Source organism: Equus caballus, chromosome 16, assembly GCF_041296265.1.
Source record: "Equus caballus isolate H_3958 breed thoroughbred chromosome 16, TB-T2T, whole genome shotgun sequence".
NCBI classification, from domain to species: Eukaryota; Metazoa; Chordata; class Mammalia; order Perissodactyla; family Equidae; genus Equus; species Equus caballus.
This window is the reverse complement of record NC_091699.1, coordinates 34,424,507-34,452,071: the sequence shown is the minus strand read 5'-3', so window position 1 is coordinate 34,452,071 and position 27,565 is coordinate 34,424,507. Positions and strand designations below refer to the sequence as shown.

General features: G+C 50.8%; 1 protein-coding gene across 3 annotated transcripts in view; it reads right to left on the bottom strand.

Moving 5' to 3' along the window:
* The window catches only part of LRIG1 (leucine rich repeats and immunoglobulin like domains 1), a 114,821-nt gene that overhangs the window by 17,211 nt on the left and 70,045 nt on the right, over positions 1 to 27,565 (bottom strand). For 2 of the 3 annotated variants that reach the window (XM_023620112.2, XM_070238652.1), the window contains exons 4-11: positions 20,540 to 20,677; positions 18,263 to 18,406; positions 16,490 to 16,633; positions 13,837 to 13,980; positions 11,053 to 11,196; positions 8,623 to 8,703; positions 3,048 to 3,119; positions 2,143 to 2,214 (exon numbers count right to left, since the gene is read on the bottom strand). In XM_023620112.2, the coding sequence (XP_023475880.1) occupies positions 2,143 to 2,214; positions 3,048 to 3,119; positions 8,623 to 8,703; positions 11,053 to 11,196; positions 13,837 to 13,980; positions 16,490 to 16,633; positions 18,263 to 18,406; positions 20,540 to 20,677 (939 nt within the window). Of the gene's footprint in view, positions 1 to 2,142; positions 2,215 to 3,047; positions 3,120 to 4,273; positions 8,704 to 11,052; positions 11,197 to 13,836; positions 13,981 to 16,489; positions 16,634 to 18,262; positions 18,407 to 20,539; positions 20,678 to 27,565 lie in introns of all 3 variants that reach the window. The other variant, XM_070238653.1, reaches the window with a different exon arrangement.

The following is a 27,565-nucleotide window of genomic DNA, read 5'->3' as shown; positions in this document are numbered from 1 at the left end:
GAAGATAGGGGGCCATCACTGTGAGTCGTTAGGCACTGAAGTGGTTGACAGGGACATGTCTTATTTGAGCCACAGGAACAGATTGGAGAAAACAAATTTGACATTTATCCTAGATCAGAAATGTGTGTGGAAAGAGTTAAGCCTCATACCACATATTCAGTGTATTTTGGGGGCCTGCCTCCCTTGAGAATTTCCTACCTCCTCTACAGTGAAAGCCACCTCAAACAGAGGAGTCCAGACCTCAGAAGACAGTGGGTCCTTGAGGTGGAGAGAAGGCTTTCCTGAAGGATGAGTTAAGACCAACAGGACGACAGATGGAGAGGAAATGGAACCTGACGGCGAGGACACTGACCTGCTGACCTCCCCTCCACACACACATTCTTTTAAAGACAAAGTCTAGGTTGACAGACTGGATAGGCGGATTGCCAGCACCTCCAAGGCTCTGCCGACTCCTGCTGCTCTTCCTGCACCAATTAAAAGTGCAGCCTCGTCAACTGCGAACAGCACGGCCTTCCACGGCTCCTGCCTCCAGCCATCCAGGCACTCTGCTGGCTTACATTGTGCATTTTCATGATTCCAGCTCAAAGTGTGTTTCTAATCATCTCTTGTGGAAATTTACCCAGAGGATGACTAAGTGCACAGTACAACCTGCCTTCATCTGATGGGGAAAGAAAAAGACCAAGTGGAATTAACTGTTTCTCCCATCAGAGGACTGGGCCCAGGGCCAGCCAGAGCTGGGTACATGCAGCCACTGATGGGAAACCCAGGCAGGGGGCCAAGGCAGAAGCATTTTGGGGAGGTCCAAGCACCTGCAAGGGTCCAGTTATTTCCAGCTAGAAAACTGTCTCAGGAAACCTGAATTTTTAGAAGGAAAATCTCCTCTCCCTTGTCCTTCCCTCTTTCTCTCAAAATACCCTCTTCCCATTTAATCAGATTTTTACTTCCAATATTATATTTGAAAAGTTTCAAAAGCAGTAGTGTTGAAAGAAAGGCACAGGGAACACTCACGTACTCACCAGTTTTAAGAAAGAGCATCTACTTGACAGACTTGAATCTCACAGCAAACTAAATGTCATGAGGCAAGTGCCCACACCGCCTCCCCTCCCCTCACTTAGCCCGAGGAAGGTCACCAGGGACCTGCTTCTTGCTCTGGTTTCCAACTGTGGGGACTGCATGCCTATTTCCCCATTCCTACCCCACCCCGCATCCATCTAGGGTCCACCAGGAGTGGCCTCAGGAATGAGGATGAGGTCAGGGTGCAAAGATGGCCATCATTTGGCATCTGCCATTTTGCCAGCACTTGTAAGAACCAAAAGCCAGACCTTTAGGGAACTCATATTATGGCTAGGACTTATTGGCTACAGAATTGGATGAATGTATAGGAAGGAGAAAGGAAACTTGGGTGTTGCTACCTGAATACCTAGACTGGGTCCTCTGCCACAAACTGGGACACAGGTAAGCTCTGCTAACCCTTGTCATCCAAGGGCCCATGGTGAACGACTACAGTGGCAGCACCACCACCTATGAACTACTACAGGGGCTTGGAAACAGATGTGGGCTGGGCACCGCTTCACTATTCTATAGTTAGCTGTGACCATCCCACAGACCTCTCTGCCCCGCTCACAGCCCACCAAGCTCCTTAAAGAAGCCTCTGTCGATATAAGCCCTTCCTTTTAAGCAAACCCAAAAGATGAAAACTTGTCCTTGACATAAATAAAGGGATGATGATTCATTTTATGGAAGAGAGCCTATTTCACATCGTCTAGAACAATGGTCAGCAGACTACAGCCTGCAGGCCCACTGCCTGTTTTTGTAAATAAGAATTTATTGGCAAACAGCCACACTCGTTCGTTTATGTATTATTTATGGCTGCTTTCTGCTACAACAGAGTCGAGTTGTCATGACAGAGACACTATGGCCAACAAAGTTGGAAATATTTACTACATGGCCATTTACGAAAAAGTGTGCTGACCTCTGATCCTGAATAAGCCCTCATAGGGCATTTGTTTTAAAAGACATCTTACACACAACTATAAGCGGTCACCGCTGTCTCATAAAGTAAGGCATGATGCAATTAAGGCATTGCTTACTCTGAATTTCTCTACTCATGTTAATCAGAGCCACGAAATCCCAGGTACTTACAGCTCTTTAAGATTCTTCATCTTCACAAAGGCATCAAACTGGACAGATCTAATTGCATTCTCACCAAGATTCCTGCAAAAGAGCATTCTTTACTTATGCAAAGAGAAACTCCAGGTACTCAAATCAGCCACGTGTTTGAGCCAAAAGGCTCAGGGATTTTTCAGAGCAGCCTTGGTTTTGTCAATGAACCACAGGTACTAGCCAGGCCCCCGTATCCTGTCCTAATTCCACTGTAAGTGGCTATCGTTTCACATATGTTGACACAAGCACAGGGAGTAACTCTGCAACTAAAGCCAGCCTTAAGGGCAGCATCAAAGCTAAGTCAAAGCCTGCTCAGCAAGTCAACAGGCAAACCTTTCCCCAAGAATTAAGGTCAAACTTCATTCAAAGACAAAATAAACTAGGAATCAAGTACTAGAGGCATCCGCCCCCGATGGTGACAATATGAACATCTCAGGGCTGGCTCCATCCACGTCCTCCCAGGCTCTCAGATGCGACCACACCAGAGGAAACCTCCAGCTAAGCCCAACATGTCCTTAGCACCGTTAAGATGCTTTAGTGGAGGTATCAGCCTAGGTCAGGATAAAGCACCCTTGTGGAAGTGGAGAGGGGACCAGGGGCCTGCGATGGTTGAGGCAGGGCGGGAGGAGGGAGGAGGGTATTTATCCAAATACCAATTGCATTAGTTGGGAGCTCAGTGACTGGCCATATGTTCTGTAACTGTTCCTGGCATGGGCAGAATAAAGGCCAAAGTTGAAGCTGACTTATAATGAGAAGGAAGCAGCTGGCGTTTCCAAATAGCCTGTTTCTCGGTTTACAAAGATGCGATTAAATTGCTAGCAGACTTCCCCGGCAGCCACATTTGGCAGGCCTGCGGGTCAGGGAAGGTCTGGCAAGATACTCACAGGTGCTCCAGGCCTTCCAGCCCTGAGAATGCTCTCTTAGCCACGGACTTGATCTTGTTTCCAAACAGAGTTCTGCAGTTTCCAAACATCCAGAAACAGGAGGGGAAAAAACCCAAAAAACAGAGGAGGGCGGGGAGAGACAAGGGAGGGTTGGGAGAAAGAGAACACACAATTAGGGTGGTGCCATCTGATAAGTCTGTCTAGTGAGAGGCAGGTGGAAATCCGACCTGTGCTGAGATCATGGGTCTGAAGTATGCAGGCATTCCCCTCTCTGCAATGAAATACTTTTATCTTGATTAGAATTTAACGGTGATGACAGGTCGGAATTGCACGCACCATCTTGCCTAAAAAGGCCCCTCGCAACGTTAAGTGGGAATCACCTTGTCCGGCCGGGGCTGTCTCTCTCCAAGGACCACCCAAGGGTCGGGGGGGCTGAAGTTTAGCGATGGACTCGTGGGAGAGAGGACTGATCAGTGCTTCAGGGCGAGGAAGCAGAGTCAGAGAAGGGAATGAAAACTCTGGAACTAAAAACTACCACCCACTTCTGAAAACTGCTTCCAGGGATAAAGATTCCCGAAGTGAGCAAGAAGAGGGCAGGAAAACAGGCATCCATTGAGAGGATTCCCAAGCTCTTTGCATCCTGGCACCAGGATGCAGCCACAGTGCACTGTGTCCCTGCCCACAAGAAGGCCCCACAGCCTGCAGGGCACACCACAGCGCTTTGGTCTCTGTAGCAAGAGCCCAGATTTTAAATGATGCCAGTGGGCCCAAAGTTCATTAAATCCCAGATAGGTCCTCAAAAGTCAATTTCCAAGGTCATCTAATGTCTGTACCCATGGTCTGCCTACCCAGGAGAAGGGGCTCCTGCTTCCAGGCAATTCCAATCACAACCTTAGCACTAACTGCTAAGAGTTTTCTCAGCAACCCAAATCTGGCCCCCTGCAATACACATGGGAGAAAGGAAAGCTTCTTCCACTGGGCTGTGTAATCCACAGGAAAGTCTGTTTCTGGACGGGGCGGGGGAGGACACCTAGAGTATGCTTGACATTGGTAATGAAAGAATCAAGATTCCAGTTTTCCCTCCTCATTATCAGATGCTCTGATGAGAGCCCACCAAGGCAGTCCCTCTAACTCCTGCAGGCACAGGAGGCTGCCTGCCAGTGAACACCCGAGGGCAGTGCTGGTGGATATGTGGGCTCTTCAACTCTGATATCCATCAGGATTACCTGTAGGGCTTGTTAAGACCGTGGGCTGCTCAGAGCCACTTCCTGGGAAGTCTCAGAATCGCCAGGTCTGGGTGAGGGACTCCTAGGCAACAGGTGCAGGTGGCCTTTGGAGAAAGTAGGTCTGGTTCAGCCCCTCCCCAGGAGGGGCAACTCCTTGTCTCGGATCCCACCGAGAATCAGGGGAAAGCTCTACCTTCAGACCTGCGTTAAGACTGGGACCAACAAGGGAGAACAGCAAGCACCAGCCCCTCCCTGAAAGGAGGAAAGAAAGGAAATATGAGCCTTGAAGAAAACCAAAGATGGCAGGGCAGCCTGGGCATCACCCGCCACATGGGCCCCGAGCTTTGACCTAACTGCAAAGGGCTCTTGGGGCCACCGAGGCGAGTCCCAGGAGGCTGCCTTCAGGAAGACGGGATCACCGCGGACCAGACCAGCCAGCACCAGGAGCCACAGAGGAGGCCCCTTCTCAACCTGCTCCCCGGGCACTGCAAGCCCGAGGGGACACTCTGGGGGCAGCCACACCACAGGGTCTTCCTGATCCCCTCCCACTTCATCAGGAATGGACCCCCACTCGGGTCCTCATTTCAGCAGCCCCACAGAAACTCTGAGTTCAGCCTTCAGACAAAGCCAGCTCTGTCTCCTGCCTCCCGAGGGTGAAGGGGCACAGAGGCCAAAGACCCCTCTGCCTTTTCTTTCTCTCGGAGGCGGTCTGCATGGATAAGAAAACAATCTCATCCTGAACATTTCCACAACCTCTCTCAAACTGAAGCTTTTATTCTAAAACAAATAAACCAAACACATGGAAACCTGGTGGCCACGCTGACTTGGGCTCCCTCCCTACAGAATGAGCACGTGGGGCCCTGAGGCCCCCCTCAGATGCCCAGGCCGAGTCACTGTGGGCTCCAGGTCTGAGGAAACGTACTGAACTGTTTAGTGAAATCTCCCGTAAACGAGATCCAGGAAAAAGCTGTGCTTTATTTCGTCCATTAACTATTAGTCACACTGACCTCTTTTACAACGAGGGCAGGCTGTTGTTTCTGATGGTGACAAAAGCAATAAAACAAATTCTCAATTATGCAGGGGCTAATCATGCTGTTGGTGGATTAAAACAGGTCCTGGCATTCTCCCAGTGGACACCTGGGGCTGGGGCCGGGGCTCAAGCAGGGAGACTGTGACGGCTCCAACGAAAGGCTGCTGCGTGGAGAGAGGAGAGCTGGGACGACAGGCCAGGAGGATGTCGTTCTGGCCACACAACAGTGGGCAGCTCAGACTGGCTGCACCGGATCCAGGGCTGCCCTAGAAGGGACAGCAGGCCTCATCTCCCGAATACCACCTGCTTGGAGCTGACAGTGACCCCAGAAAGTCACCTCTCAGATCCTCTCAGCAGCCTGGGAAGCCCAGCCAAGAGCTCCCAGAGGCTCTTGCTAAAGCAGCCTTGCAATCACGGGGCTGAGGGGGGTCCCTGGACAGACTGAGAGTAGCCGTGCCACCTACACCCCTCTTCCCCCTCCCCACCCCTTGTCAATGACCCTGTGGGCTGCCCTCACTCTGTGAAGATCAGAGGGGGCAGTCTTCCCCTGGCTGCGGGGCAGCACCTCCCCGGGCCCACTCCATCTTGCAGGAATCGAGGCTCAGCCTCATAATCCAATTCTGCACATGTCCCCAACACTCCCCTGCACACATGCCACCCCTGTCTAATTCCACACCCACCCCTACCAAGGAATGCGAGCAGCAAGCTGGGACCGTGGGGCCGGCACTTGCGTCCCTCACCGTACCCAAGCGGCCCACTGCTCCTCTCTGCCACTAATTTGTGCTCCAGAAATTCTCCCTTCCCTCCTCACGTGCGATGACACTGTGCAAGCCCGTGGGTAGGTGAGTATAATCATCACAGGCAAACTAGCAAGAAAGGAACTCGCTAGAGTCTAGGAATGTTCTCGCCTTGCCAGGAAGCTCCTGTCTGAAGAATTATCCAAAATGGCTGCGTTCAGCAGCTGGAAAAATTAGGGGCAGGCAACATCCACCCAATCTTCACAGGAGGAAGCCTTTTACGGCTATGCTGCTCACTTGTTCCTTTCTCAGAAAACATTTTCATTTAGGCCCAGCCACTTGCATGGCGGGAAGGACCCCAGGTTCTTGAGGAACTGAGTGAAGCCCAGAGAGTGTCTCCCTTCCCATTCTCAGGTGGATCCCTAACACCATCCCTCAAGGGCTTCAAAGGCGAACCCGCGCCAGGCCAGGGGGACTCAGGGCACTGACTGCAGCCCCATAGGATGAATGAGCTGATGACATGACACGACAGCCCTTCTCTATGCTAACACACTCCTACCCGCCTCCCGTTCCCCAGCCCGGCCGGACACCGGTGATACAAATCACAGGCATCACACTGTTGTCTTTTTTTATCCCAGAAGAAGAGGATTCTTTGTTTTCTTTTGCAATATAACCACCATACCATCCCACCTCAATAACTGACTGCACATATTTAATGATGTTAAGAAATTATTGTTGTTCCAATTTCCCCCAACTGTGTGCATCTCTCTGTTTTTAGAAACATGTACAGAGCTTCCAGCCCCACAATGCTGATCAGTGAGGCCAGGTGGGAGGAGGCCAGAGACTCTATATTTTAACAAGTTCCCTGGAGTCTCAGGCCCAGCTCAGTGTGGAGCCCACTGCTTTCAGGGAGACTGTCAAACAGCACAGTGCAAGCGAGGAACACGGGGCTCATGCTGACTCCTTGGGACTTCAGATAGAACCGCTGAACTTAGTCCAGCAGGTCGAAGTAGGAGAAAACGTCGGGGCACAGGCAGCAGACAATTCAGAAGGTGGCACCAGGCTACAGTCACAGGCTGGCTTCTGCGGAACCAGCAGTCCTGGCGCCCCCGAGGGCCAGCCGCACTTCACATGGTGAGGAAAAACCTCCTGGAAGCCACAAGACCTAATGGCTCCAGATTTCACTGGAGGGACATGCCCTGCAAAGGACCCAGTGGTGCGTCCACTGTCCCCACCCTGCCCTACCCATGAGTTACGGCTGGGGCCGGGGAAGGCATCGACTAGCAAGGCTTGTGCTGAAAGGCTGCTCAGGTGCGCTCCGCCCCAGCAACCGCACGCCAAGCCGGGGCTCCTCCGGTCAGTGGGGGCCCATGCCTGCCCCCCGTGCTGTCCTGGCTCCTCCCGAGCTTGCTGGGAAAAGGCACCAGGAGGTGAGGGAGCAGGGAGCGTTTTGTTAGGGAACAAAATGAAAGACTGACAGGCATTTTTGACATGCTATCGGGAGGCCCCAGAAGAGACACAATCCTCAGAGAGCCAAAATACCTTATTCTGACTCAGAACTCTCTGAGTATAAAAGGTGTGAAAACCCCACTTTTCAAAACAAATTAGAAACATGACCTGTACAGAAAGACTCTCCCCACCACAGGCTTTCCGGCTTTCTCTGAGCCTCGTGCTCTGCAGCTGCTTTCAAAATATTTACACACGCACTCTGCCCAGCTCACTGTCACCAGAACGGACTCGGGAAGTGGAGGGGTGACTGTCTTCTCCTCCTCTGAACCCTCCCTCTGAGTTGCTGGTAAGCAGTAACAATCGCTCCAGTCCCCACTCCCGTATGTTCCTTGGGTGGCAGCTGCAGAAAGTGCTGGAGAGATGCAGAGAGAAAGAGGGCAGGACAACACGTGGGAGACAGGCAAGTCCTGACCCTGCCACCTGCCAGCTGTGTGGTCTTGGGAAAAATCCCCGCTCCTCTGTTTCCTCAACTCCAAAAAGGCTGGATACCACAGCCTGCCCCCACGAGACCATTAGATATAACACACACGCGCACACCTGGCAGAATAACTGGCAAATTCTAGGAGCTTCAAAAACACAGAACAAAAACACCAGAAATCTGTAATAAAAAACAGCTACCACCTTACCTTTGGTAATGATTGTTTCTAAGATTATGATTGACAACAAAAACACTGACCGAAGATGCAAAACCATCAAGAGTTACTCAGCTTTAGACACTTCACACAATTTCTAGAAACTGAGTAAGAAGGCAAGACTCCTTTGTGCAAAGAACAACAAAAAAATGTGGCTGTTTTCATGTCAGTCACGAACTCAAGGGGAGAGAATATCCAACAGGCCTCCAGACAACAGGTCTTCAGCCCCAAAGAAACCAATGCCCAGGGCAGCAAGGAGACCACTGGCCAGAGAGAAGATGTGCTGCCTCCCGCTCCTTATCCAGACTTTTCTTCCCAAACAAAGGCAGAGAAATGCGAGCCAGCCCTCCCCAGGCTGGGCCCAGAAGAAAAGGGGCGGGGAGCCGCAGAACCATCTTCTGTGTTCGTGCTCCACAGAGCTTCCAACCCCGGGATACTCACAGCTTGCTGAGGCTGTCAAGCCCTGTGAAAGCACCAGTGGTGTCCTCTATGGTGCCCGAAATGTCGTTATGGTCCAGATCCCTGGGGAGAAGACAGACAAAGCTCACCATCGGTCTCAGTTCTCAACTCATTCTTCAACATGAAGTGGGAGAGCAGACTGACACCCAATCTGCCACCTTGAAGCTCAAAAAACACCTGGGTGTATTCTAGCTGCCCAGCCGTAAGGTACAGTGAAGAGAAGCGTGACCACTGAGCCCCGGGAAGCCCAGCTGTGCACACCTTGCAGTGGGCCCTGCTTTCTCAGTCGTCTCGCAAAGCTGACACACGCCTCAAACAGGCAGTTTCCCTGGCCCCATCTGCTGCTCCCTAGTCTGCTAAGGCCGGGCCCCAGGGAGGGTGGGGGTGCAGACAGTCCTCGGAAAAGCCTGCTTTGTATTCTGTCCCCAAAGAGAGGACATCTGGCTGCTGGCACTGAGAGTCAGCCCAAAAGGTTCCTTAAGGTTCGTGTCTGCTCTCACACCCACCAGAGCCCCTTTCCTGGACTTGACTGAGAAACAAGAGGCATGTGGAGGAAAGGGATGGCAAATAACGAGGCTTTGGCACAGGGGCCACTTTGATGCTGGCATGTGGGTTTGCAGCCCTGAGCCCCCATCTCCTCACACGGCCTGCACAGGCGCTGACTCTGAGCCAGGGACGACATCTGGGTGCTGAGTCAGACTTGTGGCCCACTTGCCAGTAGGGGAGGATAAAGCCAACTTTTGAGCCCAGTCTCCTCCAACAATGCAAATCACAAGGCCGGTGACTCAGCTTCCTCCCCCAGCTTCCAAGGACAGGTCATAGTGCCAGGCGAAACATCCCACCTGGTGACCTGGCCCCCATCTGCCACACGGTCAGCCCTCTCCAACTTTCCACAAGGTTCTTGGTTCCTACACCTCCCTCTCCCAGGTCCTTGCAGACGTGGGCCAGGAACAGAAAGGGATGCTATGCTTGGCTCCCATGAGAGCCTTCAGAAGGAACCGACATTGCCAGCAGGGAGGGGAGCTCTGACTGCAAACTGAAATGCTTGCTCTGACCTTTATTTTACAGCAGGAAGCTCAAGGAGCCGAGATTCAGCTGCTGGAAGGGACCTCTCCTTTCACTGGGTTCCTCCTTGTTGTCTTCACACTGAAGGACCAGGGACCTGGGGCTGCGGCTTTGTGTGCCTGTCTCCCTGCTCCTGGCCCTGGCTGCCAAAGTTGTCCTCCTCTTTCTGGCACACTCAGTCTGAATGTTCCCAGCCTTGTTCTTCAGGCCCGCGCAGGCTCCAAGGCCGACCTCAGCTTGAATAGCCTGGCGTCCGGGCTCTTTCACACTCCCCAACAATGGCACAGCATCAAAGCCCCCTCTGCCCTCTCCTCCAGGTGCAAGTGCAGAGGCTTCATCCTTTCCACCCTGGGAGAGCTCGTCTCTCTGCAGCGGGGAATGCCTGGGAAGGAGGCCTCGAACTCACTACCACTGCCTGGTGGAAACGATATGCCCCTCTTTGGGGGCTTTATGCTCATAGTTGACTGGACGTTTTCGGACGCCAACAACTGAAAAATTTTCCTTTTTTTTTTGGTGAGGAAAATTGTCCCTGAGTTAACATCTGTGCCAATCTTCCTCTGTTGTGTATGTGGGTTACTACCACAGCATGGCTGGATGAGAGTGTGTAGGTCTGTGCCCAGGATCTGAAGCTGTGAACCCTGGAGCCACTGAAGCAGAGCACGTGAACTTAATTAACCACTATGCCACCGGGCTGGCCCCAACAACTGAAAAATGTGAAGTCCCAGAAAAGCATCCTGCAGCAACTTCTGGCAACCCCACCTAACTAGGAACTTACAGGGAAATGACATTATCACCTCCATTTTGTTAAATGACTCCCAGTGAGGCTCCAGGAAGGACACAGGACTCCCTAATTACCTTTCTCTTGGACATGGGCTGTGCTGAAGAAGTTCAAATGCTGGCCCTGAGAGATAAGCCTCAGTATTCCCTTGGCTCAGATAAAAAATACTTAGGATCTAACAACAGAAGTCCTAGCAGGCAGGCTCAGGGTCGGAAAGACCGACCCCACGGCTGCCACCCTGGAGGCCGCTCCAGCACTCGGCCTGGGGACACTTCCCAAGGAGTCCGCTAAGCGCAATGCGGGAAGTACCACTCCCATAACAAGAAGTTTCTCTGAGCCATCATCACTCTAGAGGCGCCCTCCTGAGGGGAGTGAGCGAGATTTTTCTGCCCGATCACTTCTTTTCCAGTTGATCATATGGAAGTTTGAGACTGCTAACAGGTCAGCTTTGGATCCCATTCTGACTCAAAGCCAAGGCTAAGGGAACTCAACAAAGCCGGTGGATGGCTCTGCTCTGCTCTCCCCGCGGGGGCCCCTTCACTCCGTCAGCCTCACAGTGAAAGACGTACAAGACGCGCAGGTTTTTGAGTCCCTTGAAGGCGCCTTCTGCGATGTGGCTGATGGAATTGTGGCTGAGGCGCAGGATGCTCAAGCTACTCAGGTCGGCCAGGCTCTCCTCATCCAGCCGGGTGAGATTGTTGAAGGACAGAATCCTGAGAAAGGGCAGAGGAAAGCAAAGGTCACCATCAGGTCACATGGGGTTGCCTAACTCTCTACTGAACGTTGAGCCACGGTCAGCAGGGTCTCAGTGGGACAGGACACTCACAGGCCCACAAGAATCCCAAGGCCAGAAGTGGTCACACAGCCAAACCCATCAGAGCCTGACAGCCATATAGTTTGACTCCTATGGAATGTTCCTGGAGGTCCCAGGGACTAAGCAAGGTGATACAGCACAAAAACCCTCAGGCTCCAGCCCCTTTCTGCTGGTGTCCATGGCTGGCCCTGCTTCAGGCTATAAAAGACCTCTCAGACAGTGGCCTGAGACTGGACAGGAGGTTCTGACAGGGAGCAAGGGAGCCCAGATAGACTCCCGACATTGGCCAGCAGAGGGCACCACGAGCCACTGCCTGGAGGAAGCCTTCCTCACAGGAGGTTACACCTGACCTGCACTGTGCCCCAGGGCCTGGAGTCTCCCATCAGAGCTTCCCTGACCCCGCCCAAGCCAGCCTGTTCACATGATGCCCTCCCGTAAGCAGGACAGGAAACGTGCCCCCAGATCATACACCTTCCCTGATGATCAGAACCAAACCTTCTTCCTCCCAGCACACCTCCTGAACCTCTGACACGGCACGGCCCTGGGTTGGTTACTTGACAGATTAGTCATCTATCATTGAAAAATGGGAAGTTTGGGTTGAGGCAGGAAGAAGGAAAATAAATTGGGAGAAGATTAATGAGTTTTTAAAGGCAGCAGGGAATAACATTCTTTCCCTCCTGGAGAAATAAGTCATGGTGTCAGTCGCAGAGGCCTGGCAGGAGACCAAAATTACACCCTCACCTGCAATTAAAGAACTTAGCTTAAAGGAGGGGCAGGGCATACACGCTGGGAAGCAGTCCCAAATCTGGCTCCGAGGTTACCTGGATGTCGGGCAAACTGCTATGCTAGTCAAGGCATGCTTCTGTGACCTTCTCTGCCCCTTCTAAAGGGCACAGAAGACAGTGTCACGCTGCCCACCTGCCAGAGAGGGGCCTCGGGAGCGTGCCTTTCACTGCTGCCTCCACATCAGGGGCTCGCAGCCCCTCCGGTGACTCAGAGCACTGCTCCTCCCCTTAGTCATCGCACTGGCTCAGGCCTGGGGGACCGAGAAGACCTCTCGTACTTCCCCACTGCTCCCAGGCCTGCACGACAGAAAACCATGGGTCCTGGGAGTTCCCGAGGCAGGTCAGAGCCTGAGCAAAGAGTGTGTCAGAAGCCATCCAACACCAGAAGAGAATACCGTGCAAGGACACTGCCCTGAAGGGTGAGGAAGCTAAATCCAAAGGGTTCACACCAACACACACACACACTCACAAAACCCAAGGAAAGGGAGCCCAAGGAAAGGGGCAGGACCACTGCTGTTTGCATTAGATAAGGATGGACTCGCTGAAATACAGACTGCAGTCAGTGTGGGGTGGTGGGCAAGGGAGAGAGGCGAGGAGAGGGAGAACACGGAAGAACAGATAAAATCACCAGCCGCAAGACTCAACACTGAGTTTAAACATCCCCAAGTGAGCCTGGTGAGGCCAAGAGGGAGCCAGGGTGCACAGAGGCTGGGCACTCTTAACGATCGTTCACATCAGTGCGTCAGTCTTTTCCTATAGTCAAGCCTCGGGAAAAAGAAAACGCACCCAAATTCCTCTCAAAAAAATTAAACATACGTAATGGACTAACCTAGAACTGACAAACCTTCAGCACATTAAACGGAAACAGCAAACATGGTGGGGATCTACTTTTTTCCTTCAAAACAACCAACCTTCTGGACATGGGACAGAGACAAGGGCACATGGATATGTCTGCTGAGTCCCTGGCAAGGCTGCTTTCATTATCAGTGACCCACCCCGATGTGGCAGGACAGCCCAGGCCCGGCCCTTCAGCACCCAGGAGAGAGCCTGTCACTACTGGTGTCGGGAACCACGGGCACCAGCTCAGAAGACCCCCGTCCCAGCTATCCGGGAATCTCCGTAAGGGAAGTGTAAACACACATCCACATCAGCACAGGAGCCTCGTCGCCAGGCCCCGGGAATGCAGGGTGGGGAAAAGGAGGAGCCAAGTGCCCGGCAGAACTACGAGGACATGTAAATTCTCCCACTGTCATGTGTCATCTCTCGGGTTCGCTGTCCTTTGTGTGTTTGAGCCCAAATAACCCCTTTCACTAAAGAAGCGCATGCTACTTGGGGTAGCCATTAACGTACAGTCGCTCTCCGAACAGTTGCAGGGAGAACACTTCTGTAGGCTGCCCCTCTACAAGAGAGCACTCTACCTTGGGAACTTTCTCTAAGGCCAAGAAGCCCCTGGGGGTAAGGGCTCCCTGCAGGGACCTAGAGCTACCCTTGCACCGCCGCTAATCTGAAAGCAGGGGACGGGGACACAGAGAGGAGACCAGGAAGGAGCAAAGCTCAGATCACTGAGGTGTGCTGGGCCCCAGGGCCCTGCTCGGGGCCTGCCTGGCTGGGTTCTGCTTCCCTCCACACCAGGCCACTGCGTGCCTCTGAGCACCCTCCCCCGGAGGCCTCCTCAGGTCCACTGTGCTGGGGAATGCGCCAGCCTAGGGCTTCCTGGGCTCTGGAGTATTCACGGACAGGTAGAGGACACTTACAACTCGTGCAGCTTCTGGCAGAAGCTCCAGCCGTCGCGGTTAATGCGAGAGATGGAGTTGTTGCTGAGGTGGAGCTGGTGCAGGGCCGTGAGCCCATAGAGCGAGCCGCTGTTCACTTCCACCAGGCTGTTGTACTCCAGGTGCCTGCAACGACAGCCCCAGGCAGGGTGAGGACAGACTCTCCCCGAGGTGCCCATTCACTCCCTGACGGACAGGAGATGAGCAACTACTCTGCGTCAGACACTGGTCAGCACCGAGGACCTAACAACAGTGTGCGAGACAACTGTGGGGTGTGCCTGTGCACATGTGTGTGTGCGTGTGTGCCTGTGCAGAAGACAGGCAAACCCACATGGATGCTCAGTCTACCCAGGCAGACTGAGAGAGAGTTCAGAGGGCAAGGGGATGCTTCCTGGAAGCAACCTTTTTAGCTGAGAACGAGTGAACCAGGCACATGAATGGGAAGAGGAGTTCCAAGCAGAGAGCAAGGCCCATTAAAGACAGAGAAAGAAGAGAGAATAGGAGGTAGCTCTCATTATTATCCCCATCTTACGGATGAGGAAACTGAGGCTGAGAGATGGTAGGGAACTTGTCTAAGATTCCACAGCTTAGCAAGTAGTGAGGGGCCAGAATTCAACCCCAAGTCTGGCTAGCCAAGTGTGGGCTCTGGACCACAGTGCCGAGCGTCACGGCTTCAGACCTGCGGTCAGACGACTTTGATTTAAATCCCACTTTTGCCACTTTGCTGGTTGAATGAGCCTGGACTTCTATAGAATGGAGATATCCAAGAAGCATCCAGTGTATAGGGCTGCTGTGAGAAGAAAATAAGAAAACACATGCCAGAATTTCAGCACAGTGCTGAGGACTTAGCTCCCACCATGTTTCTAAGTGAGGATGTTATGACCCTGCTTCTCGACCCTGCACGCCCTAGCCAAGGACGACTCCACCCCAAAGAACTGGCCTCTTGAACAAGTGTTGCTCCACATTCAGTATCACAAGGGCTTTGGGCAACCAGATTTTGCTTATCTCCATCGTTCTGCCTCTGCTCAAAAGGTGAGAACATAATTTATAAATAATCTCTAAGGCAATTCATCACCCGCAATTTGTATGAATTTGTCCAACATAAAACCAAATGGTATGTGCTAACTCCATTTTCTTCTGAGAATTCTCCTTTAATCTCAGTTCACCTGGATTTCACAGTCCAAAATGAGTTTTAACAATGTCATGTAAAAGTGTCTTGAACACATAAGAACAGAGGTACAGCTGATCAAAGGCGGATGAGGAGGGGCCGGCCTGGTGGCGCAGCAGTTAAGTGTGCAGGTTCCACTTTGGCGGCCCAGGGTTCACTGGTTCGGATCCTGGGTACGGACATGGCACGACTTGGCAAGCCATGCTGTGGTAGGTGTCCCACATATAAAGTAGAAGAAGATGGCTACGGATGTTAGTTCAGGGCCAGTCTTCCTCAGCAAAAAAGAGGATTGGCAGCAGATGTTAGCTCAGGGCTAATCTTCCTCAAAAAAAAAAAAAAAAAGGTAGACAAGGAGAGTGAGCAGCAGGGGCGGGGTCATCGAGAGACAATTTGATAATGAGGATGCACAGAGAATGGATGGAACGGGACCTAGGGTTTTTGGTTTTTGTTTCAGTTACAAAATAGCCCATAAAAGATACAAACATCATGATATAACTTATAGTGACTAGGGGGCGGGGGTGGGCGTCTTGAGCAAGTTAAATCCTTGACCATAAAGTGAGAAATCTCAAGCTGACAAATCAAGATAGTGGTGTAAGTGCATTAACTTGGACGTAACCACGAGCAAAACCCAAAAACAGAAAAAAAAAAAAGAGAAATGATGAGAAGTGACTGCCCCTTGGGAGTCAAACTGGGGGGAAGGGGGGTCAGCAGCAACGACTGCTTCCTGTACTATCTGACTTTACTCAACTATGAGGATACGTTACTTTTGATTAAAAATAAACAAATTTAACTGTTTCACAATTGAAGGTTGGTAACTGCCTTTTCTGTAAGCTTTTTGGTGGCTGTTTTACGTTACTCTGGCAGGAGAGCAAGTTCTGCGATTGTGCACATCTGGCTGGAGACACTGCTCCCTTGATAAAAGTGGAACATCTGCACTGAGTGGCTTGATTAGCTCACAAAACATAAATAAATGTCTCAGGATGAACTATGCATTTTTGGCCCACCTGCACATCAAGGCAGACGGTCAAACCCAAATCGGGGAGAGAGGGAACTTCCTGTAGCGAGTGGGAGAGAGGAGAGGATGTGGGAAGGGAGCCTGCTCTGAGGTCCCACTGTTCACTAAGGAAGCGGGGGTGGGGGGGATGGGAGGGGAGAGAAGCCCTAGAAAAACGGCTCCCTCTTCCATCTTCACCAACCAACTCACTTGACCAAATCCATGAAAAACTAACCCCAAGAGATGTTCTGAACCTGGGAGGAAAACACCCTTAGATTTTGCAAAGTCCCAAAGACACTGAGTTGGGCCCAGCTGATGTCTCAAAGGGTAGGGGGCTGGTCCGGCTGAAGTCCTAACAATCCTTCGAGGCAGGGGGCTGAATGAACACATGCATGTGTGATGCAAACAGACCACGGGCGAGACCTCAACGCCCGAGCAAAGCCACAGCCACGCGAACCCAGCCCCACACTCACAGCACATGCATCTTGGACAGCCCCCAGAAAGCCCCGTCCGTCAGCTTGCTGATGTTGTTTCGCTGAAGCTTCAGCACCTCCAAACTGTCGAGCCCCTGGAACGTCAGGCCCTCGATCAGCCGAATCCGATTCCGATTGAGGTCCCTAAAGAGATGAAGCCAGCGGGTTCAGAGTGTCCCCTACACACACACCCCTACAACCATTCCCACACAGTCCCAGCTGGGTTTCCAAGCCAGCAGGGAAAATCCCGGTGAAGAGGTTCAGCGAGGCCTGGACATACAGTGGGAGCCCACTGTGCATCTCATGGCCACCCCTGCCCGCCATGCAGGCCCTGACACTCATAGGCCACCGCTGGTGAACGAGAGAGGAGGGCACAGAGCTCCCCAGAAGCCAGTCCTACCATGCCCCTGAATGAGCGAGTGCTCCCATTTCCTTCCTGAATAGCCATGACTGTGCAGTGAGGGGGTGGGTATGACTCAGGATGTGAACGTCTTAGGTGAGCTGTCTCTCAGCTCAGCAACAGGAATCCACACCAGATGTCTCAACCCAGGACAAATCTAACCACTGGATATCAGATGGCAATGACACTTTCCACTGGAGGCGTTAATAGGATCTCTATTTCCGGAGAGAAGTTACTGCCTATAGGGGGAGGAGGGATCCAGACACACCATGAAGCACACGCATTTGGCTTCTAGCCCCAGCATGATAAACCTCCGTTAACCAAAAGATTTCAGGAATGTGGGTGGGCTGGATCCCTCAGTGACACTGGGGGAAGGAGCAAGGGAACACAGGGCTAACCAGAGAGCCCTTGGTTTTCCCCAAATACTTCTGTCGTGTCTCATGACCCTGCCCCACACCACCTCCTGAGCATCCAGGGACCTTCTCCAGGACTGAAGAGAGCAGGGCCTGCATGCTGTGTGTGTGTGTGTGTGTGCGCGCGCTGTGTGCTGTGTGTGTGTGTGCACACACCTGTGAACACAGGCAGTGAGAGTGCTGGGGCACACCCTGTCTTGCTGCCAAACCTGGCCCTGAACAATTGTTTTGTTCTGTTTAAACCAAATCTCCAATAGTGGCTTCTTTTCCTGAGGTACACTCTTCTGCTACAAAGAGGACACAAAAAAACAAAAACCCAGGGAACAAACAATAGTCCATCAGGTTCTGCTAAATAGAGGTTTTCTTGACTCCAGACCTTGTACACCATTCAAGGATGGCACTCAGTTCTGGTCATCAAAAAACTAAACAAACAAATCCTTTCTTTAGAAAAAAATCCTAAGCCAACTACCTTCTAAGATTTAGGAGATGAAGACAATGGCCCATTTCTCACTTACTACCTCTGCCTACATGAACTTCTTCTCAAACTGCTCAAGAAGCATTGGACACCGTAATGTCCACGGTTCAGATTTTATGGGTACCTTTAAAAAAACACAGGAACCCCTAAGATAAATACGGAACCCAACCCACACAGCCCTACCCATTAGCCAGGATCAGGTAACCAGCAGTATCCCTCATTTCATTTTGCAAAGTGCCAATGAGGACAAGCATATATTTCCTCAGTGGATCTTTTCCTCAGCAACCTTAGGCGGCCCGCAGGCACCAGACCCAGCTTCTAATTTGCTTTTATTAGGTGTTGCTATAGGGCCATTAATGATAGTTTATGCAGAGCTTGAGCGGGGGGAGCGGGAAAGGGGCTGCATTTGGTACGAGGTCCATGGGGAAATCTGGCCTCCATAAAGTTTGGCTAACCTTAATTAAAGTGCAGGTTTCTGTACTCACAGTTGTGTCAGCCTGGGTAACTTGAATGCTTTCACAGGAAGCTGGGTGATCCTGTTTTTGCTCAGGCGAAGCGTTAGCAGCGACCGTGACAGACCATCAAATGCTCCCGACTCCAGGGTGCCGATCCGGTTGCTGGCCAGGTTGCTGGAATGATTCAGGAGAGAAAATGCAGCGGTCAGGAGGAGGCCTTCCTCATTCCGTTACAGACACCAGACTCAGCCGAGTTGGGAAAATAAGCGAAAACACACCCACAGGGACAGGTTTCCAACGAGCTATTTGGCATCCCAAGGCTGTGAAGGGCATCTTCACTCCCAGATGGAGGAGCCAGGGAAATGCGAGTGTCAGGACTGTCCACCTCAGGCCTTGATGGGGCCTTGTTTCAGCCCACGGCACACCGTGCTTGTGGCAGTGGGCAACCCCAGGAGGGTGGGGGAGGAAGTCACTCACCTCTACTCCCTGCCTCTCTCACACGCCAGCCCGACCACATGGTGGCCACCTCTTTCTTCAACACCCACCACCCAAGGGTTAGGGTTCAAGGTTAGTGGGAAAAGCCCTAGGAAGCACAAAGTCAACTGCAAGGCTAGGGCAGAGTGGATTCACAATTTGGGGAAAGAGCTTTTAGTTCTGAAGTGGGTCTCATTATACGACTTATGTAATAAATGTGTGTAAACCAATTCATTTTAACAATTTTAAATGCGTCAAAGAAACGCTCTAGTTAAAGAGACCTGCCTGAAGTCCCTTAAGAAAACAGGCAATACTTCAATGGGACATCCACTTAACAGGTTCATGTGCATAAAGGGCACCTCCCCTCAAAACGCACTGCCGTATATGGCTAAGGTCTGCGTGTCCCATTGTGTGTAAATTATATCAAGCAATAAGAAGACAAAAAGAAGGGAAAAGAGAGAAAAGTCAGGGACAATATGGTCTTCCTATGAGAAGTCACCCCCAACACCTATCCTGCTCCCTTCCCCGGACAAATGCTGCTTTTTGTGGCTTAAGCAAAAAGGAAAAAGACCAGAGAGAGTCTTGTTTCTACCACATAGGGGGAAGGGAAGGAGGCATTTTGCATCTCTCCATCAGGCAGCGGCCCAGGACAGAGCACATGAGGATTCTTTGCAAACAGAGCTGGACTGTTTGTTCTTAACACTCCAGATTAAAGAAGAACAGTCTGTGTGATGAAGATATGCCGGCCAGTCTCTGCCAAACTTAAAAGTCCCTCCTGCTTTCGTGCAGAGAGAGAAGGTCAGTGCAATTCAGTTTAGCAGTTGCTGGGTTCTTTGTCCCAAGCAAGAAATGCCAGATGGCAGCTGGACACCTTTCCCTCGTTGGGGCCGAGAGCTGCTGCATTGACTTAACGAAGGCCACGGCCTCCCGTTTCCAATTCTGATGCCTTGATGCAGCCTAAGAAAGAAATCACTCTTCTTCTTGGGAGTCTTGGAAAATTTGTGCCAAGCCTTGGCCTCCCTGAACACATGGGTCACAACGACCCCTAAACCAGCCTCACAACGATCTCAAAAATTACTCAGGAACAGTAACAATGCAGGGAATGAAAACTCACGTGTCATGTGAAAATGTCTCTTTAGCCTGGTTTTCAGTTTCTTCCCTAAAGCAACATTTTTCTACAAACAAGCAGTGGGTTAAATACGTTTTAACTGTTTTTCCTCCCATCTACCATCCACTGGGTGTGAGATGGGGCATGAAAATGGGGAAAAAGTGAAACAGACCTACAAGGAAATCCAGAAGGTTCTGAGAACCCACAGAATGGAGTAACTGCCCCCTCAATTCAACCAAATGATGTATTTATAAAGAGTGCATGGTGCTAGAAAGATAAGATTGACAGGTGAAACCTCAGCAAAGAGGTCTCCCTCCAAAGTCATTCGTCTCGCTACTCCTGAATCTTTTCTCCAGGCTTTCCTGGAAGGCAGTCCAGTACATGGGAAAGAAAGCAGACTTTGTAGCTGAAAGAGATCCATACTTGAAGGCTAGGATCTCCTCTTCAGTGGTGAATCTGTTAAGTTACTACTTAATCTCTCCCCGCCTCAGCTTCCTCATCTGTCTGTAAAGTCAGAATAATGCTGCTGGTTTTGGAGATGCTCTCTAATTGGGCAAGTAGGAGACAACTTCCGGTGCTCTGGGTGCCCTGCTCTCGGCCCTGCTGGGCGAAGCCAAAGGAGGTGTGCGTCCATCCGCATGGACTCAGCCAGGCCATGGCCAAGAAGAGAAGGAAACATCTCCGCATCCAGACCTGGGTGCTGACAGCAGAGCAGAGGCACTTACAGCTCCTTGATGGGCAGCCCGAGGGGGAAGCAGGCGCTCCGGATCTCCGTGATATTGTTGGCACTCAGATCCAGCACTTCCAAGGAGAGGTAAGCCTTCAGCTGACTCCCCTCCACACTGCGAATCTTATTGTGTTGCCTAAAATACACAAAGGGAGGTACCTTGAGCATGTGTTTTTGCAAAGAAACTATTATTTTCCCCACATTTTTCCTAGCTGTTTTGCTCTTTCAGAAAATTACAAATGCACTGCCATCCTAAAATGGGACCTCCCATTCTTCTTTCCGTCCAGTTACTACCTGCTGGCTGGGTGCTAGACAGAACAGCGAATTCTTTGTCTGCGATGGGTTTGTCCGATCAAGTTCTAAGTGTGAGCTGCTCTCCCCAACAACACAGGGGTGATATTGTAGATGGTGCAGAGAGTAGCAGGACCAGAACTCAGAACTCACTGTTGCCCTTCCCATAAGGATGAGCACGGTGCAACCAGCCAGCTCCTAACGTGGCTCTCATCTCGAATCTTCAGAGCCTTGTCCACCCCATCACTGACAAGACTGCAGGCACCAGAGCCCAGAGTTCAGTTTGATCCAACTTAACGCTTCGTTACACACCTCACATTTCACCAACACCTACCATGTACCAGGAGTGGAGACCGGCACAAGGGATTCAAAAAAAGAAGAAGAAGATGACAAAATCCTGCCAACCTAACAAGGGAAATGGGAGCTCGGTGCTGAGTCTAACCCATTCCCCTGAAGCTCCTGACTCTACCCCTTGATAGCTTTGTTCCTCAGTTTCCTCTTCTGGAAGTTGGGGCTACTCCCCCTTATTTCAGGGAAATAGATGATCCAACCTGACACCACACTAAGCATCTGGCAGATGCTAACGTTGATGTTCAGAAGATTCACCCCCACTTTTACAACCAGGATTTATTCGTACCTTTAATGCTCTTTCTGAAAAACCCACAGTCTAACCAACCACCCAATATTTATTAATCAAGAGAAAGACAACGAACGTAGCCAAGCCCGGAGGGAACGGGCTGTCCCCTCGTGCGTTTGGCCCTGCCTGGCAGGTTCAAACCCCCATAGCTCTAATCCCAATATTCAGAGATTTAAGAATCTACTGGGTGGTAGCGCTGGGCCTCTGGGTTCCAGGCACTCACTCAGGCCAGTTTCTGAGTAAACAGTGTCAGGGGCTCCGGCCAATCAAAGCATTCTTGAACACAACACAAGTAAGCCAGGCCTCGCTTACCAAGTGGCATCTCTTTTAAACAAACACTTGACCAAATCAGTTCCAACAGGCATAAACAAGGCCCTCTTTCCCAGAAGCTCTGGGCCTTCTCGCCGACTCCTTTGTTTTTTTTCACAACTCTCCCAGGCCCTGAACCCAAAAATCCATTTACAAGGGCACATCTCCACGGCAGCGAATCTCCCTAGAATGAAAGCCCACTTTTCCCTTCACATCCCTTCCCTGCCCCCCAAAGCTATTTCCTTTGAGTTCTTTATTAAGTTCTTAATAAAGATAGTCTCTTCAGTTTTCTGACTCCAAAAGAAAAAGAAAGGAAAGAAGAAAATAAAGGAAAACCTTTATTATGTAAAGTATGGGGAAAAAAAAGAACAAGAAATAAAGGCAACGGAGCTGAGCCTCCTCCAGGAACTCTGAATGCAGTGCCAGGGAGCCAGGAAAAGAGGGCCTGAAAGAAGGAAGGGGTGCTGTGGACCCAAAGTCACACAAAGAGGGACCGTGCACAGTCGAAGGGGCCACAGGACAGCTGTGAGCCCCCGACACTTCTCCCACCACCCCGCCTCTCTCTCCTTACTGCCTTTTGTCTCGCACTTTCTTCTTCTTTCTTGTCAGTCCATTTAGTCACTAAACCAAACCTGTCTGGGCCCCTGCTCTGTGCCAGGCCCACTCTGTGATGAAGACAGTTCTCTTTCACACGCTGGAAAGAGTTCTCCATTTAGCAGAGGAGGCAGCCATGGAGATGAGAGACAACGGGGCGTGGGAGTGAGGGTTACAGAAGCAGGATGGAAGAAGTGAGCGGGGAGTGAGGGGGCACAGTGTTGAATTCTGCCGGGAAGAGGCTGCTGGGGCCAGTTTCAGAGGGCAGAATGCTGATGCTGGGAGGGGACAGGCAGGGCAGAGGCTGGGGTCAGGTCATGGAGCTGGGAGGGCAGGTGGGACCACGTCAGGAAATGCCCCACAGGCCAAGCTGAGGAGTAGGGAATCTATGTCATAGTGGTCCAAGTGAGAGGTGGCAGCAACAGAGAGACAGACACAAAAGAATAAGAGGGACGCCCAGGATCTGGAGATGACAGCTTGGGGGCAGGGGGTGATCCTAAATTTTCTTGTTTGGAAATGTTCAGATTACCAGGTTAGCAGGCTACTGGCTATACCTTCTGTCCTTGCCCACTTATGGCCTATTCCGAATCCAGCAGCCAGAGTGATCCTATTAAGGCATCCCACAGAATGGGAGAAAACATCTGCAAGTCATATATTTGATAAGGGGTTAATATCTAGGATATATAAAGAACTCCTACGACTCAACAACCAAAAAACCCCAAACAACCCAATTAAAAAAAGGGCAAAGGAATTAAATAGATGTTCCTCCAAAGAAGATATACAAGAGGCCAACGAGCACATGAAAAGATGTTCAACATCACTAATCATTAGGGAAATGCAATAGGATACCACCTCACACCCATAGGATGGCTACTATTTAAAAAAAAACAGGAGGGGATGGCCCTGTGGCCGAGTGGTTAAGTTTGCGCTCTCTGCTTCCACGGCCTGGGGTTTCGCCGGGTCAGATCCTGGGTGCGGACATGGCACTGCTCATCAAGCCATGCTGAGGCGGCATCCCACATGCCACAACCAGAAGGACCCACAACTAAGAATATACAACTATGTACCAGGAGGCTTTGGAAAGAAAAAGGAAATAAATAAAATCTTTAAAAAAAAAAAAAAAAGAAAACAGGAATAAAAAGTGTGGGCGAGGATGTAGAGAAACTTTCCAGCTGCTGAAGAAAATGGTAAGGTGATTCCTCAAAAAGTTATGCATCGAATTACCATACGATCCAGCAATCCTACTTCTGGGTACATATCCGAAAGAACTGAAAGCAGATCTCAAAGAGATGTTTGTATGCCCACGTTCATATCAGCATTACTCACAACAGCCAAAAGGTGAAGCAACCCAAGAGTGCGTCAATGGAAGGATGGATAAACACAATGTGACGGACACATACAATGGACTATTATTCAGCCTTCAAAAGGAAATTCCGACACATGCTCCAACATGGATGAATCTTGAGGACATTATGCTAAGTGAAAAAAGCCAGTCACAAAAAAGACAAATACTGTATGATTCCACTTCCGTGAGGTATCTAGCGTAGTCAGATACACAGACACAGAAAGGAGAGTGTGGCTGCTGGGGACTGGGGGAGGCAGGAATGTGGAGCTGCTCAATGGGTATGGAGTCCTAGTTTTGCAAGACAGAAAAAACTCCAGAGATCAGTTTTACAACAGGAGTGGTCTTAGCACTACGGAACTGTACACTTAAAAAATGATAAAGATGGTACATTTTGTGATATGTGTAGTTTACCACAATTTAAAAACAAAACAAAGCAAGAAACAAATCAGTTCACAGGACTCCTTTGCCTAAAACTCAAACAAGGGCTCTCGTGTCTCACTTAGGACTAAGTCCCCACAGTAGCCTCCAAGGCCCGTGCGATCTGCCACACACCCACCTTGCAGCCTCACTTTCTCCTCCTCTGCCTCACATGTTCACCGCACACGGCCCTCACACACACACAGCCCGCAGACTCCTGCTCAGGACCCGGGCACCTGCCTTTGCCACTGCCTGGAATGCTCTTCCCCCAGAGATCCCTACTTCCTTCCGGTCTTTATTCACATGTCACCTCCTCAATGAGGCTGCCCTGGCCACACTCCCTAAAACCACAAGCTCCTTCTCTCTCTCTCTCTCTCTCTCTTTCACACACACACACACACACACACACTTTCCACTCCCTTGCTTGCTTCATTCTTCTTGATAGCTCTAATTATCTTCTAATATACCCAGTATTTTGCTTATTTCTAGTTCAACATGTCCTCTTCCCACCTGGATGTGCCTCCGTGAAGGCAGGCATGTTTGTCTATTGTGTCTCCAGCCACGGGAGTCATGTGAGCCACATAACAGGTGCTCAATAAATAGTTTTGAATGAATCACGAAGAATAAATACAGGCTGAATTCACAAGGGCTGAGGCTGGACACAGATTTGGGATTTAAACAGAAGAAAACAATACAAGCAAATGAGTTCCATCAGAGAACGTGATGGAAAGAAGAGTTTGCCAAGTGCCCCATGGCAGCACTGCCAGACACAAACGACCAAGCCCACAGTGGCTTCAGAGGTCCCTGGGGCTCAAACACTGCTGTTCCCAGCTGCTGAGGATGGACATGCCACCTTCTCTTCCAGGGCTGGTGTCTCTGTGCTATAGCCCAGAGCCCTGATCAAACTCTTTCTGAACTCCTTGTCCACACAGCTCTGCTCTCTTGCAGGACTGCCTCCCTTCCCTCACAGAGCAAGAATCCCACTGTGTTAGATGTCTCTCTAGAGCCTGGTAACTCCACCCAAGGCCAAGAGTAGCACAACACTAAAGAAGAACACGCCATGTGCCTCGCCCTGCCTGAGTTCAAATCCCCGTTACACCACTTACAGCTATGAACCTCAGAGGAGCCCCGTCTATAAAGCCGAGTGTGAGGTTCCTATGCCCCATGGGCGGATGTGACCTGACATGTAGCAGCTGCTCAATAAAACAAGTTCATATTTTTATTAGTCATATTTGTATCCTCAGAGCCAGGCTCAGGATCTAGTTTGCAGGGGGTGCTCTGGAAAAAGAATGAATGAATACATCAATGACTGACTGGTTTCTGTCTCTTCCTCTGCCACATGTCAGTGCAAACAGGCAGCCTCAACTCCTCTCTCACGAACAAAGGGCTGACTCAGAGCTCTCACTCTTAGCTTTGTGTGTGAAACAAGCCTGCTCCAGCTGGAGAGTGTCAAACCCAGCCACAGGGAGACTGGGCCATCCTGGGGAGCCACGCTTCAAAGCAAATCCCAGACTGAAACTTCTGCAGGACTCAGGGTAGCTACAGATCTGATGGAGCCACACCCAGCTGGAGTACATTCCCCTTCCCACTCCCACAGCAAGTGGGACTCAGGCCCACGCCCCTGACCTCAACCCACCACACCACACCCCACCCCACCCCATCAAGGGTAGCCGGCCTGTCCACAACATCCCCTCCAGACAATCATCCGTCATGGTTAGAGCAAAGAGGCAGTGCTCAGGGGAAGCGCTCCCACCTCCTCCTCGAGAGCGGACAGGTGTGAAGATGTGTTTGCTGCCCTCATTCAACCCAGTGTTCCACTTGTATGAAACTGTCCACGCTTTTAACGCCACATGCAACATGGGTGGTCATCATGTTACTCCTTTAACATAACTAACTGCCCAGTTTCCAAGAAGGTCCACCCTCATCTTTACAACCTCTGGGTTCTTGTCCCAGTTCTTCCGAACCGCAGCTGACCAATTACGGAACACCTGTATGTAGCAGGCCCTGGGTGAGGTCCCCGTGAAATCACACAGCAATCTAATGAGGTAGGTACTATCATCGTCTCTACTTTATAGTGGAAGAAACTGGGGCTCAGAGATCTGCTGGAATTTGCCCAAGGTCACACAGCTGGGAAGCAGAGAAGCCACTAGGCAAACCCAAGGGAGCAGGTCTACACAGCCCAGCCGAGAGGCTCTCCCAGCAGAAGTTTAAGCGCACTACCCCAGATTCAATGGGTAACCCTTCAGCAAAGCCTGGCTAGATCCGAATGCTGGCTCGCTATTTCCTGTTCCACTCAGACTGGTTTGCATCATCGGCCTCAGCGAGGCCTCAATTTTGTACCAGCTTCCCAGAGTCCTGCGTGAGCGGCAAATTTGCAAAGAGCTTTGTGGGCCACTCTCAGCAAATAAGGCAGATGAAGCTCAAGTTCTCACTCCTGGATATTCTGGATGGAAAGAAGAGACCAGTTCCTTTGGGATCATGTCTTTATAATAAGACCTACATCGACAGGAGGAATGACTACCTTTATTCTTAGGGAACCGAAGCTGCAAAGGGTTGCCCTTAAGTTTACAAGAGAGTGAGGAAAGAGAAGGGGAGCAGAGTGCCTCTACCTGGCCTCATCAAAGGAGCACTCCGGCCTTTCTCTGCCACCAAAAAAAACGAGACCGATTCTGCAGTTCCGGGACCAGGGGGAAACGTGTGGCGGCCAGATCACGCGGCGTCCACCTCCGTCCAGGGTTGGCTTACCCCTCGGGCTGCCCTCTGGGGCGAGGAGAACTTAAGACAGCCGAAGTCTATTAAACCAGCACCTGTTAAAGGCTTCAAAAATAAAACCAGTCTTCAAAGGCGGAGAGCAGGCAAGATAAGCTCTCTTCACTTGGCTACATTTTCAGGGCCGATGTTAAATTAGACAGTAAAACAGACGGAGGCATTTGAAACCAACATTTACAACTTTTTATCATAAGTGATTATTCCACCACGGTCCTGGAAAGCCTGCTTCATAAGGTATTCCCGTTAGTGGTGGAAAAGATCTCATGTCACAGATAACAGCCAGGAAGAAAGGGAGAGGAGATCAAAGGAAGCAGGTTCAAGGTCGGTCAATGGATTACAGCTGGTTCCTGAAATGATGCACCTAGTGTTTACACCAGAGGCCAGCAAACCTATTCTAAAATGGGCCAGACAGTAATTATTTTAGGCTCTGTGGCTTGTAACGTCTCTGTCACCACAACTCAACTCTCACGCTGGAGTGTAAAATAGACAAGAGGTAAACGCGTGAATGTGGCTGTGTTCCAATAAAACTTTATTTACAAAAACGAGCTGTGGGCCAGATTTGGCCCACTGCCTGTAGTTTGCTGACCCCTGGTCTACATTACAGCAACCACTTGGGTTTCTGCAGGGCAGGGACCCAGATTCTAATTCTAGCTCTGATGCAG